General features: G+C 41.9%; 1 protein-coding gene across 2 annotated transcripts in view; it reads left to right on the top strand.

The window, feature by feature from the left end:
- LOC131845145 (calcitonin gene-related peptide type 1 receptor) overlaps nt 1–13493 on the top strand; it is a 36390-nt gene extending 22897 nt beyond the window's left edge. The window contains exons 2-7 of one of the 2 annotated variants that reach the window (XM_059194181.1): nt 4448–4517; nt 11205–11461; nt 11546–11646; nt 12037–12128; nt 12556–13333; nt 13405–13493. In XM_059194181.1, coding sequence (XP_059050164.1) covers nt 11275–11461; nt 11546–11646; nt 12037–12128; nt 12556–13333; nt 13405–13449 — 1203 coding nt within the window. In that variant the 5' untranslated portion in view covers nt 4448–4517; nt 11205–11274 and the 3' untranslated portion in view covers nt 13450–13493. Of the gene's footprint in view, nt 1–4447; nt 4518–11204; nt 11462–11545; nt 11647–12036; nt 12129–12555; nt 13334–13389 lie in introns of both variants that reach the window. The other variant, XM_059194180.1, reaches the window with a different exon arrangement.
- The last annotated feature ends 1500 nt before the right edge of the window (nt 13494–14993 follow it).

Below are 14993 nucleotides of genomic sequence, written 5' to 3' on the forward strand. Positions count from 1 at the left end.
ATCATAACTGTATTCGCGGTCGTAGCAGTATCGCATGTAATATAGGGTTGCCAAGACCAAATTAAAAAAAAAACTAAACGAAAGTTCAGAAAACCAGGAGTATCCAGTTTATAAACAGAACGCAGTGATAGTGTTGCAATAGTTATATTAAAATGTAGTAAAATTCAAGTAATTAATATAATCAGGTTATTAATAAAAATTATTTGATACAATTATACTGTTGACAATCAGTAATTAAGAGGCTCGAGTATTTTAAAAACCCAGGACGCTGACAAATAACTATTCAGGACTTCGTAGGACACTTGAAAAACTGGGATGTGTGCCGGGAAAACAGGACGGTTGGTAGCCCTAACGTAATAACATATTTTAAATTCGAAAATTCAGTTTTACTTGTCTACTATGCTTCCAGGCCTTAACAAAACATGAAGTTTCCTATAAATTATTTGGTCTGTATAGAGTTAAGCAGGAAATAGGTTTTATATTCTGGTTAATGAGTGATACGCGGACGAAATCTCGGGAACACAGGCTGGTAGGAGAACAGGAGAATAATTTGATATATTTTCAATCTAAGTATATATAACTCAAAGGTGAGTGACATGGTGATCTATCAACGCACAGCCCAAACCACTGGACGGATCGGGCTGAAATTTGGCATGCAGGTAGATGTTATGACGTAGGCATCCGCTAAGAAAGGATTTTGATTAATTCTACCCCCAAGGGGATAAAATAGGGTATGATAGTTTGTATGAAACTTTGTCAATTTTAAACCGATCGGGCTGAGACTTTGCATGCATAAAGCTACTATGATGTAGGCATCTCCTAAGAAAGGATTTTGACGAATTTCACCCCTAATTAAAGCTAGCGAAGCCGCGAGCTAAAGCTAGTTGATCATAAAAATGCTTCATTACTATTACTACTCACCATATTAGTAACCGCACGTATGTAGGTGTTATTCATTGGTTGTGTAATCAGAGTCTGATGTGTACAGCAGCTGATGGTTATTTATAATTTACTACATTTTACCCGCGAATTCGCTCGCATTGAATCCATTAAAAAAATATTTGTTTTTTTTTAATAAAAAATATCCTATGTAAGTTCTAATACCTTCAAGAACATTGTGTACAAAATTCATAATGATAGGTTCAGTAGTTTCTGTGTGAAAGCGTAACAAACATCCCAATATTACCACTCTACTCGTCCCGGCTTGGCCCGGGTGTACATGTATTATATATATATAAATCTTCTTCTAGAATATTAATAGATATTCTATCATCATTTGAAGCGGTTTTTTAATAGATAATCACTCTATCTATTAAAAAAACCGCTTCAAAATCCGTTGCGTAGTTTTAAAGATCTAAGCATACATAGGGACGGACAGCGACAGCGACTTTGTTTTATACTATGTAATAGTGATTAATATCTGATTATTATATTTTCCCTATGTATGCTTAAATCTTTAAAACTACGCGACGGATTTTGAAGCGGTTTTTTTAATAGATAGAGTGATTCTAGAAGAAGGTTTGTATATATAATACATGTACATCCGTGCGAAGTCGGGGCGAGTAGCTAGTTAATGTATATTACACAATAAACCCTTTAAATAAACAGACACACATTACCATAGTTTCGTATTGTGTGCACATCCAGTCGTACCCACGTCACTACAGTAGATCTATAATTGTACACGCATTACTCAATGCAATCACCTTTTGTCTTAAACTCATCACTCATCATTGGGTCATTAAATTAGTAATTCAGACTCGAATGTTGTGCGATGATGCTCTATTTATTATTTAATATTTTCCACTTGATTTCCGGTTTAAATATTAATTAATTGCATTTATAACCCATTCTTCTACAATCCTATTTGTATATAAAATCTAAGGAAATGTTTTAAAAAGTGTTTTGTTTGAAAAAGTGTAAGGAAGCAAGTCAATTTCCGTTAGCGTCGCTCCGTCGCTCCGCCGCTCCGCCGCGCCGGCACCGACTCGGTGGCGACTCGCCTGCTTCGGAGATGATCGTACCCCGGACACGGCGCGGCGCGGCCGCCATCAGTCGCTTGGTGAACGCGCCGGGGCTCCGCCACTTAGGTCACCAGTTTGGAACCCAGTACATGCAAATTTTTTTAATCTACATTTTTTGAGGGTTTCTGTTTTTAAACATGTCAGTAATGGGGGATTACAAAGTAATCGTAACAATTCTTAAAATTAATAAAGACATATAATTACTTACCAAAATATTTTTTATGTTTATTGGTATATTCCTAATACTAATGTATTTGTATTTCATTTTTAATTTATTTGTTAAAATATGTTATACAATAATTTGATATTTCTTCTCATTCGGCACGCTCCTGTCTGAACGGTTATGGTCATGATGTAGTAGAGTGAGAGGCAGATGTCATCCACCATACAACAGCTCGCCATTTACAAATGAGCGTTTCCTGGATACAAATATTAATAAGTAGGTAATAAATATTATATAAATTCTATGTAATTAATAAAAATGAAGCGAATAAATACGACACAATTAAATTAAATTTTGAAATATTTATTAATTAGTTGTCCTTCAGCCGCTCCATAAGTCCTTCCTCTGGTTTGGAGTGCCATCTGCACTCGCCCCCTATCGTCTGGTGAAGCTGTAAAGGCCAACAGTATTAGAGTAGTCCGATAAAAAAATTATTAACTATTATTGTGTACAGTGAGAATATTTACCCCGTGCACGTGTTGTTGTGCGTTGTGGCTACTACATACATACAGCTACTGTTTGCAGTTTGGTGTTTACGTATGTTTGCCGCGGTGTATACACATTACACACAAAACTCCTTACGTTTTGTTACCGTTCAGGTGGTCACGGCCGCCCACGCACCCGTGTTCATTTTAATAAAATGTATTCTCACCATTTGTGTTGACTGACTGTTCAGGGATTCATGTAGGTAACTGGTCCATGTAGGGGGAAGGGAATTGTTGATGCGGACTCATGACCCCATTGCTAGCAATGTACCATGTCAGGTTGACCTCCACGCGGTTCCCCCTGGAAACTGTCGTGATAAATTCCTGGTGAATTTGTCACGATGGGCTAACTGACCTGACCTCATGCTCATCTTATCATCCTTTACTGGTGCCCCGCCAGCGTAAACCGTTAGCGCAGGATGCACTATTCCATTGTCAACCTTAGAAAAATTGGTCCGTGTAAAAATCAAAGCTAAAGTCAAAATCTTTTAATGAGGCAGCACCACCCACAGCCACTTAGTAATGTATGGGATATCTGCAATAGTTATCATACTCTGTTATTTTAATTAAAACATTCTTAATACGACTTAATTGTTGACAATTGTTCGTTTGTATGTTACAAGTTATTATTTCCAATTATTCTTTGTTACGAACTGTCATGTAAAAGTGTTATCTGTGGTAGAATTATAGCATTATGTTTGTGTGCTCTGTGCCTCCCTCTCTGCTTTGGTCAATGGCGCGTCACACCACGAGTCTGTGTAAGCTCTGCATTGTATATTTTCTAATAATTAAAATTATAAAGATATAAGAAAGCTCTCTATTATTGTACATATGGCAGCCTCGGTGGTCTAGCGGTTTAGCACACCGCCTTACTTCCGATGGTCGCGGGTTCGATTCCTCGCACGGCCGCGGCACAAACATATGTATTCATGAGTGTGATTGTTTGTATCGGTTTGGGTGTTATCTATGTATTTGTATCAGTTGTCTAGTACCCATAACACAAGCTTTAGCTAGCTTAACTTAGGACTAGATGGTACTGTGTGAATTGTCCTGAGATTATTTATTTATTTGTTTATTATATAAAAACCCATCATAACGTTCTATAATACTAATTTATTTATCTAAAACTTTATTGACTACTCTCTCAATATTAATGACGGTATCATCACATCACACCCGTGGGCTCATCACGAAACACTATAAGAGATCTATTCTGTTAAAGTTGTCATGCAATATAAAATCATTTAAAATACCACATATGTAGTAGATATTTCTTGTTCTGTTTACGTTGCGATGCTAGTTGACAGCGTGGAATCTCATTACTGACAGATGACGTCATGTTCACAACGTTACAGACGACAGTCGCTGCGATCGAAGAAGAAGATAATTAGCCCACCAGCCCCAGGGTGAAGTGTACACGCAGTGCACTCGTTTCATTTACCTGAGTATATGATCAAAGTGCCGCACACGCCGCAACTTATGATTTATATTTCCCGTAAGCGCGTGTAGTATTATGAACGGCATAAAATCCCTTCAGCACACTGTGTGATCTGAGATGAAGGAGAGCCCGCCGCGTGACGTCACACTTGTTGGGGCCGCCCGCCGCGCCGCCCGCGCTGATATACGGCTTAAGTTTTAATAGCGCGCTGTTTATGAATTGTGATTTATATGTTCGCCTATCAACATGTAATAATGTTGCCACTGTTTTGTTTCAGACGTCCAAAGCAAATAAACGAGTAGAGCGGCGTCAGTGTACCTACACACACACCAGTAACTACACGCCAGGCAAGTATATACTATACCTTTTATATATTATACTAGCTGACCCGGCAAACATTGTTTTGCTATATAAATTAATATCATTATTAAAAAATAGGGGTTGGTGAATCTGATAATTTACTTATATAAACTGATGTACCGAAGTTGTACATCAATTTATTTAAGTAAATTATCAGATAGCGATCAATGCAAAAAACTCTTTTTCATTTTAATCTAGACACGCGGTAGCGTGTCAAGCCGAGTTTCAAGTAAGACAACTGGCGAGTAGCACCGTGTGTATATTTACACGAACCATTTGGAGCCACTTTTGACCCCCTCATAACTCAAAAACTCTTTCACATAAACCTGTCAAATTTGGTTCATATATTGAGACTTGTGAGATAAATATGTGTTCCAAATTTCATAAATATATCTTAAACGGTTATTTAGATTTTAACGTCCAAATATCGTCATTTTTATCACTGATCAACTATAGATCAAAATTATAACCCACTTCCAGATGACCTAGGAAGTTCAAATTTGGCATGCAGATAGGTAATTAGGTGAACATAAAGGAAAAAATGAAAATTGGTAAATTGTTATCATTTTATTATAATTTTTCACTTTAATTGATTCTATTTCAACTTATATTGGACGAATACTAAAATTCTATGAAAACGTCGATAGCCAGCAATGAACATTGATCCCTGGCAAAAATAGCTCATCTTGTACTGGACGGAAAGTAATATTGTATGAAAACGTCGATCTTTACCAATTTACGTTAACCCCTTCACATCAGTGTCGATAACTAGCAAACTTCAAATATTGCATTGAGCGGTAAACACTAGTTGCTATAATTTAGATTCTGTCTAAAATATACTCGTACTTATAACTAGGAGTATAGTCGAATTTCGTATTTATTATGTTATTAACTGAGATTTGGTATTAATTATTGTTTCAATGTTTAGCGCACATCGATAGTGTAAGATCATTATTTTTATAAATAATTATTAAATAATAGGCATTTCGGTATAGGGCGCCGTGTGGGAGCGGTGCGATAAAACGTTGACGCGAACCTGTCCGAGCGAATGGCAGCCGCCCTCATAAGCGCGAGCGCCGTCTCAATGTTAACAACATTGAGACGGCGCTCGCGTTTAAAGAACTGACCAGAACTGGCCAAGTTAGAACTTAGGCTATAGTATATTATCCTAAGTTATAAGAAGAAATGATATTATATATTGTTATAAATACATTTCAGGACAGACCATTGAACTTGGCACCCATTTAGATCTCACCTCTTTTGTCGTAGAAGTTAACAATCAAGGCATATATCATAATATTAAACTCGGCTATCATTTCACACTTATGTTTTTGATGGGATTATATATTCAAAAAAATAGCTTAAAAGTTAAGAATTAAAAATATACCTGATAAATATAATTAAATATTTTGCTTAGTCATACATGTGACGTTTTTTTTATACTCACCTTAATTGCCAACCACCAACAGCCGGCTCGTCTACTTAAAATTTCCACGGTTACCGAAAACGAGACGATTTTGCGTCCCAGAGTTCATTTCGGGGACACCGGGACTCGTATTTATAAAAAGGGACTGTCCCATTCAAAACGGGACGTCTGCTCACATTAGGTATGTACTCATTGGCTGCGCAACGTCGGCGGCCTGGTCCGGCGCGGCGCGGACGTGACGTCACCGGGGGCACACTCACTTCCTGCTCATAATGAATATCGACGAATTAATTACCAATGTAATTGGTTCACTCACCTGGACGGCCGTCAGTACTGCTCGCCCCCCCCCCCCCCCCCCCTCCCATCGTCTTCCCCGCGGCGGGGTCACGAGGTGGCTGCGACAGTAATGAGTTTACTTTGAACATTTTTAGGGAAATATTTAAAGTGTTCGCTCTCTTTGTTGCGAGCTCAAAGGATAACTGTGGCGGGCGACATGCTCGGCCGCCACAGTTGTCGTTGTCATTGTTGTGTTGTGTTCATACTTCATACTCACTCACTCCCCGTACTACTCATACTCACTATATACTCATAATCATATGCCCGCTACACTGCAGCTGCCACCACTATATAACTCGTGCCTCAACTATATAACAAAAAAGTACCACGTCATGTACTTACACAGTGACACTTATTATCAACTTGAAGCATAAGCTAACAGAACTCCAATATGATTTATTTATTATAATTTTCACTTTATCTATTTTAAATATTATTAAATTAGTTTTTCCATGTAGACTTGCATCAAACACTTTACCCTTAATGCAACATTAATACATAACTTGCAGTATTTTGTTAGCGAGTAACGCAAACTTCAAATTATTTATTTAACCCTCAGTCATTTTAATATCTCCATTCTGAACTGTCTACCGTACATAGTACACAGCCAGCATTGCAAAAGTATAAAATAATTTCCATAAAGCCATATACGAGTTGGTTTATTAAAACGTACCTAGTTCAGTTATAAAAAGAGTACAAATCGTGGTGCTCCAAGATTTGTTAACAAACTTGATCATTATACTGGCCGCTATTTTGATTTTAATTTGCAAAAATGCTGACGAGTCACTAAGTGATGTCGCTTATATACATTAACAGCACTGCGGACATCGTTGTGATCACGTGACGCTGGTGATACCACTTACGCGTTGTCATTACCCCACCAAAGTAAACTGGCGGCTGAAATTGGTAAGAAAAACGACCCCATCCGCGCGGGTCAACCTCAAAACAATATTGGAACATTTATTGTGGACGTACAAGAGTTAAGAGGTACTACACGCGACCCTGCGACCCTACAGTCCCGCGTCCCTCCCCGGTTGCTCCAATGACCCGTCATATATACGCGTAGCTCATAAAAGTAACGGTCCGCCGCCGCGCCGCGCCGCGCCGCGCCGTGACGAGTTTATGACATAGTTGACGACGTGACGGACATTGTCACGCTGCGAGCGCTCGCACGCGGTATTACTACTCTCTGTCCTGAAGCCGCCCGCCCATCAATTTTATTTGTTTCTCTTGTATATCTGGTGTATTGTTTCTGCTTCTGCTTCTGCTTCTGCTCGTGGTATTTCAGACAATTGAGACATTGTATTGTTGCGCTGTCACAACAAAGAGAATGCTTATAATGTAATTATATTCGAGCGGACAGTGATGAATTTCGTTAGTAGATGAATTCGTACGAAGTAGATGTATGGCGGCGACACTTTTAAGAGCAGAGCTTCTTAATGAACGCACTAATTGTATTATCAGTCACCTGTACAGCGGCGGGGGGCGGGGGCGGCGGGGGCGGCAGCCAACGCGAAAAATTAACAATAATCTAATTATCTCACGAGAAAAGATGTCACAATTTCACGATAAATTAGATATAGAAGCCAATTTTGGTAAAATAATATGTACATTGAATAAATTAAACAGAATTTACTGAAGGGAATTGTTAACTAGTAGGATATTTTTCTGTTGTTATTTATAGTAGTAGCTAGCCGGCTAAATTAAAATCGCTAAAAAAATATAGGAGTTGATGGTAGAAGGGTGAAAATTTAGGGTTGTATGTATTTTTTAATGACACATATTTCATAAAAATCGGCCCAGCCGTTTCAGAGTCATTGTGACACGAGAATTGTATGTACATAGTAGTAATATACCGAAGCGTGTAAACATCCGCAGCATTACCTGGGTATATGTGAGGTAGATAATTGTGTTCATATACGGCCTGTCCTGAGTCCATTCAATATGAACTTTATGTTATCTGCTGTGATCACTGTGATATAAACATAATAATGTAATAACAGAGTGATGTGCGCGCCATATGTGCGGCGTCGTGGCCGTCAAACACATTTATTTATTAGTTCAGTACTACCGCAGTATCCACTACGTCGCCATAGCAGCGGCGCCGGCGCCGACACCGGCCGCTCAGTACGTACGTCATAAACATACGACGTAGCTACCATACCAGTGACTCATTACTTTCAGTAACTGAAACCTAGAACAAACAACAATTAACAAATTATTTGGGCATTCATAATAATTCCTTTTGAAAATGTCCTTCAAAAATACAATTGCATTTGCCGGTGATCACTAATGTATATTCTCGTTAATTGAGTTTAAAAATAACTTTATATTTTTGTAATTGACTTGACTCCATATCATTCCGTACTGACGGTATATTTGACATATCATAAGAGTCTGTAATAGACCTACATGAATAAATATGTTTTGATTCGATTTGATTTAAACCACACGCACCGATCCCGATTTGTTGCAGTCGAAGAGTTCTCCTGGAGGGGACACCTTTACTTGTCACAATTGTATGTATGTATTGTACGTATTCAACTCATTAATTAAAAATAATCTATATTTATTACTATATAGCGGCCGCCACTGAATCCTCGGCCACTCCGGCGCGGCGCACGGCACTCGTTATTTGTTTCGTAGCAGTCGGCCGATGTCAACTGTACTTGTTGCTTGTTAGCTATGTAAATGTCCGGTGTTTGTTTGGTTTAGGTTTGTTCGTAGCGTGATAAGTAGCAGGCGGTGAGCTTCCCCGGAGGATGTTGTATTTCTTACAATCAGTATTCAAATAAAAACATCATATAGGCCACTTTCGGCATCTTCTGCATGTAAATTTTATATCACTATCTCATTTTCTAGTGAATTATTTTGTTAGTTACCAACTTTATAAAATAACGGAGCAGTCAAATAATCTAAAGGGACCTACTAGAAGGTACTAGAAATAGGTGAGACGGGGCTACTTACGCAGGGTACTCACGAAGTCTATCTCTGTAAACCGGTTGTGATCAAATCGTTCTAAGGATTTAGAATATTTATTCCGGTCAATGGTCAACTAGCACCGGTCGTGAGGACGCGGATACTGTATATGTTTATAAAAATTACGTGTCACGTTGTTTGTCCGCGATGGACTCCTAAACTACTGAACCGATTGCATATTTGATTTGCACATTGTGTGGAATTTAATCTGACTTGAAAGATCGGATAGCTTACATCTCAATTTATAATCGCAGTATTATTTTATGCCGTGGCCGGGTCTGTTAGTTGTATATATAATATAATAAAGTCGGCCAGCTGCCTCAGTAGTCAGTACACAATCTGATAATCTGATAGTTATATACAGGGTGATATAAAACAATAAATTATAACATCGCTATCCGTCGAATGGGAGCACCAACTGCGGGATTAAATATTTACATTTAAGGCGAATAATGAACAGCGAGAGATTTAATAAGCGAGCCGCATTAGGGAAATGAACTCGAGGCCCCGGGCGCTGCGGCCGCCGCCGCCGCCGCCGCACCGAGCCACCAGCGACGCGACGCGACGCACGGCGCGCCTGGTACACCGCTCGTACACACCTCCTCCTGCACGCTCCCATCCTATTACTTATCCTCAAACGATTCTTTTTTAATTTGATCGCGTGCCGCTATTTTATGTCTTGGAAATTAAATTAAATATACAATACTCTATATATTTTATTTCATTCAAAATTCTATGACAATTTTATACTACACTAGCTGCAGCCGCGATTTCGTCCACGTGGAATTTTATTTTATTTCTCTAAAATAAAAGTAGCCTGAATTACTCCTTATTACAGCTACCTGCCAAAAAAAGTCCTGTCAAAATCGGTCTAGCAGTTTCAGAGATTAGCCAGAACATACAGACAGACAGACATAAATAGTAAAAAATGTTATTTTGGTGTATGTACCATATTTATATTAATATGCATGTAGTAATAAACGATTATTTCAATATATATTACAAACAGAAACTTCAATTTTATTTATATGTATAGATGATTACAATACTATATATGTATAATATTATCGAGGTGTATTTCTGTTCGTTTCTCTCCAGACAATAATACTCCAACACAATGAATAATAAATAATGAAGAGTTCGCGCTACAACTTAGTGTTTAACAGTATGTTGACCTGACCGACGGGATCACTGACGATCTGAGAACGCTCCATTATGCGAATCCAAATAGGATTTGCCTTGTCTATTACGTCGATGAACATCTATAATGAAAGAGCCTTACGTTACGTCCTTATAACATGACTATTGAAGTTGGAGCATTAACATACATACAAAGCAAATATTATTAAAGTAGTGTTTCTGTACCTGGCCTGAGCATCACGGACTATCTAGTTATCTGCCCACCAACGACGTTTTATATTGCTTTTCCACTTGTTGTATATGTATTTGTGTATTTTATTTGTTTCTCGTCAGTTTTACCAAATCTTAAATTTATATAATAAATCTATATAGGAGAGTGAACACATTTATATGGTATGGGACAACCTTTAAGTTCGTTCATGCTGTGCAGAGTGGACGTAGTATTGCGCATTAAGGTAATTTATTGGTAACTTAGCAGTACACTACAGTGCTGCGAAAATATTATCGTCAACAACCAATAATCACTCTTGTATCTATCATCATTGACTATATAAGATCATTATTTATTATTACTTTTTGTTAATTGGAAAATGCGAATGTAGATATGTCACGTTGTGTTTCGTCTCTACGAACAACATCTTTCCTCTACATTGCTTCATTCTTTGGATTTTTACAAAGATGTGATGTCTGTATTCCATTTGTACATACAGGACCAAATTCTATGTTAAACCTTTTACCACTAAACTCTAGTTTTAAATGAAGTTATGAACATTATTCTGTATCTCATTTACAGGCTACGAGTAGGAAGATGTGCTGAGAAGGGCGGTGTAAGCGGAGCGCACGAGTGGTGCCGGGGCGCCGCCATGGAGGACCCGGAGCGGATCGCGCGGGACGGGGCCGCGTGCGCCGCCCTCAACAACGGCAGCGAGCCGCCCGCCGGCGCCTACTGCGAGGGCACCTTCGACACGTGGCTGTGCTGGCCCCACACCGCCGCCAACACCACCGCCTACGCCCACTGCCCAGACTTCGTCATCGGCTTCAGTCCTGAATGTTAGTACGCCATCTGCGCCGATGTCCACCATACATAACGCGGCTCGTCCAAACGTAATGATTGAATTACTTGATGGTTGACAGTGTTCGCGTACAAAGAATGCACCGAGGACGGCACCTGGTGGAAGCACCCGAAGACCAACCGCTCCTGGTCCAATTACACCACCTGCATCAAGCCCGAAGATGTGCGTACACACATTACTTGTTCTCACTGACACCGTCTGTGCCACGTGTATAGGTGACGACCATGAATTGGTCGCGGGTTCATATCCGGCTCCCAGAACAATGTTCATTGCTTGAAACTAACAGATTTTGATAAATGATTGATTTTTGGTGAATTTTTTTAATTTGTTCAAAGCCGTATTAATGATGTACGCGCGGCGTTTGTGATTACAGATCACGAACAAATTTAGGTAGAATAATGTACGAAAATGTAATATACTGTTGGTTGACGACAGCAGCCGTTAATTTCTTATCTGTATTTGTCTGCTAACGTAGTTGTCTGTCGCGTCGTTTTGTTCAGTTGTCAGTGGTGTGGTGTTATAATCGTACTAACTTACGTTACGTGGAGACAGGACGTGAGCGACATCATCGCCGTGTACGAGGCCGGCTACAGCGTGTCGCTGGTGGCGCTGCTCCTCTCGCTGGGCATCCTCACATACTTCAAGTAAGATACCTTCCATTACATTCACTACTGCATAACTCTTCGCGGGCCCGCTGAGCATAACAACCAGCAATATAGCAAAACTAATAATTCTGAATTTGTGGTTATAAGCATAAAGCGTATAGAAACTTAATGGTTAACATATCTCGAGGAGTTCAGTTGAATGAAGTTTCTTTGATATTTATTAATTTATTAATTGTAGTAAGGGCTGTATCGACTATTACTAGCTGTAATAATATACACATATCGGTTTTGGTACCCATGTGACCTTGACTTACCTTAGGAACTGATTTTTAAGTGTAATTCTCACACATTACTCCAACCAATATTTAGTATTTTGATTTACGTTTCCAAAATTAAATCAATTCCATTTTATAACTAATATGATAAAATGTCTATTTTGTTTCATGTGTGCGGGTGTGGTGTGCAGGAGCCTGCGGTGCGCGCGCATCACCGTGCACATGAACTTGTTCGCGTCGTTCGCGCTGAACAACGCCATGTGGCTGGCGTGGTACGGGCTGGTGGTGCGCGCGCCCGACACGCTGGCCGCGTCGCCGGCCTGGTGCCGCGCGCTCAACGCGCTGCTGCAGTACGCGCTGCTGACCAACTACACGTGGATGCTGTGCGAGGGGCTGTACCTGCACACGGTGCTGGTGAGCGCGTTCGTGTCGGAGCGGCGGCTGGTGCGCGCGCTGCTGGCGGCGGGCTGGCTGCTGCCGGTGCCGTCGGCGGCCGTGCACGCCGCGCGCCGCCTCGCCGCCGACGAGCGCCTCTGCTGGATGGACGAGGGCGCGCCGCGGCCCGAGCTGGCCGTGCTCGTGTGCGTCGCGGTGCTGCTCAACCTCGGCTTCCTGTGCAACATCGTCCGCGTGCTGTGCACCAAGCTGCGCGCCGGCGGCGGCGTGGGCGGCGGCGCGGGCGGCGCGGCGCGGCCCTCCGCGACGGCGCTGCACGCGCTGCGGGCCACGTGCCTGCTGGCGCCGCTGCTGGGCCTGCAGTACCTGCTGACGCCGTTCCGGCCGGCGCATACCGCCCGCTGGTGGCTCCTGTACGAGTTCGCGTCCGCGCTCACCACGTCGCTGCAGGGCCTCGTCGTCGCCGTCCTGTACTGCTTCTGCAACGGCGAGGTGCTCGCGCAGCTGCGCCGGCGGTGGCGGGTGCTGACGTTCCGGCCGCGCGCCAACTCCACCACCAACACGACCGTCTCGGTGAGTACGCCGCGAGGAGGCCGGCGGGCGGGGCTCGCGACGAGCCCGAGTGACAGATGCGCGTGTTGCAGTTCGTGCGGTCGGCGGCGCCGGGCGCGGGCGAGGACAAGGTGTGACTGGCGGCGGGCGGCGGGCGGGACGCGGACGCGGAGGCGGAGGCGGAGGCGGAGGCGGTGGTCGCGGCGGCGGCGGCGGGGGGGGCGGGCGGCGCGGGGACGGCCGCCACATCCGCTTCGAGTGCGCCGACAGCGACGACGACGCGCCGCCGCACACGCTGCTGCTGGGCGCCGCCGCCTCGCCCCCCGCCTCGCCCCCCGCCGCCCCCGCCTACAACAGCCGGAACCACACCTGATGCGCCACACGACTAGTGCTGATAGTTTAACGAATTTATGAACCGCGTACTGACCTGACCGTCTTCGCTGTGTGTAGTAGTGCTAATGACTTTCTATTGAATTTGTTAAAAATTAAACATTGTTGTGTGTTCGAACGACTTGTGTGATAGTGTGTCTCGTCGCCACCCCCGCCGCGGGACGTAGGTACTAGTAGCCGTAGTAAGAATTAGGTGTAGCGGTCACCGAGCTCACCCCGTGTACTTAAATGTTACTCGTTAGCTGCCACTCATGTACTCGTGTACGACGCCATACTCTGTTCCAATAGAGCACGCATAAAAAGTAAATAAATAGTTCACCGTCAACAGTATGACATAAACAATGACAATGGTGACACATTTATTCGACTCTCGAGAGTATTAAATGAATGAGTATTCATTTAACAACATATAGTATAACGTACACTCATTACAGTGTTTGATTCGTGCTGAGTTTGGTCATCCACAGACGGGTCAGTGACGCCCGTTTGTTTACTCCTTATATATGTATATATATAAGTTCCGTTGGACGGAGTACACCACTACATATCGTCACTGCCCTCTATGATTCTTTATTATACATTGTTTTCTGTACGATACATTTTATTAATATAACTATTTGTACGAGTACATAGTGACTCGTAATTAAATTTGTAACCACTCCCCGATGGAAGGTGAACTTCATTGAACACCTCACAAATCCTGAATGTGACCTTTAAACATTCATTCACATTTTATTTCTGTTCAATATCAATATAGCTTATTCAGATTTCACACGTCTCTTAATTGATATTGTTAGTACATATATCCGGACACCGGGTCATAAAGGAAATAGTTACGTGTGTAAGTATTAGTGGTCTCTCCGAACTGTTGTAACTGTTGCGATGTTAGTTTTCAATACTAAATGTGAATGTAAGACTGTATTTTACATATTTCAAATCCACAACTCACAACAAAGTGAAACTCACAATAAGTAATAAGTAAGTGTGGGGGGCGCGACGGTGGACTGCCATGTTGTGCAGTGGGTGGTCGTACGTATACATTTTGTTATATATAGCGTGACAAGCGAGCTTGCGGCTCACCTGATGGTAAGTGATTACCGCCGCCCACGAGCACGCAACAACTGGGGAAAGGGAATTGCAAGTGCGTTGCCGGCCTTTAATAAGGCATAAGCACTTTTCTTGAAGGTATAGGTTTGGAAATACCATGAACAGGTGTCGTATCCTCGTACCCTGTAGCAAGCAAACTGCCTGATGACAGAACACTGCCATCGCAAACAACTTTAGTAAGTCC

Source organism: Achroia grisella, unplaced genomic scaffold (assembly GCF_030625045.1).
Source record: "Achroia grisella isolate CSIRO2021 unplaced genomic scaffold, CSIRO_AGI_Agris_v1 utg454, whole genome shotgun sequence".
Lineage (NCBI taxonomy): Eukaryota > Metazoa > Arthropoda > Insecta > Lepidoptera > Pyralidae > Achroia > Achroia grisella.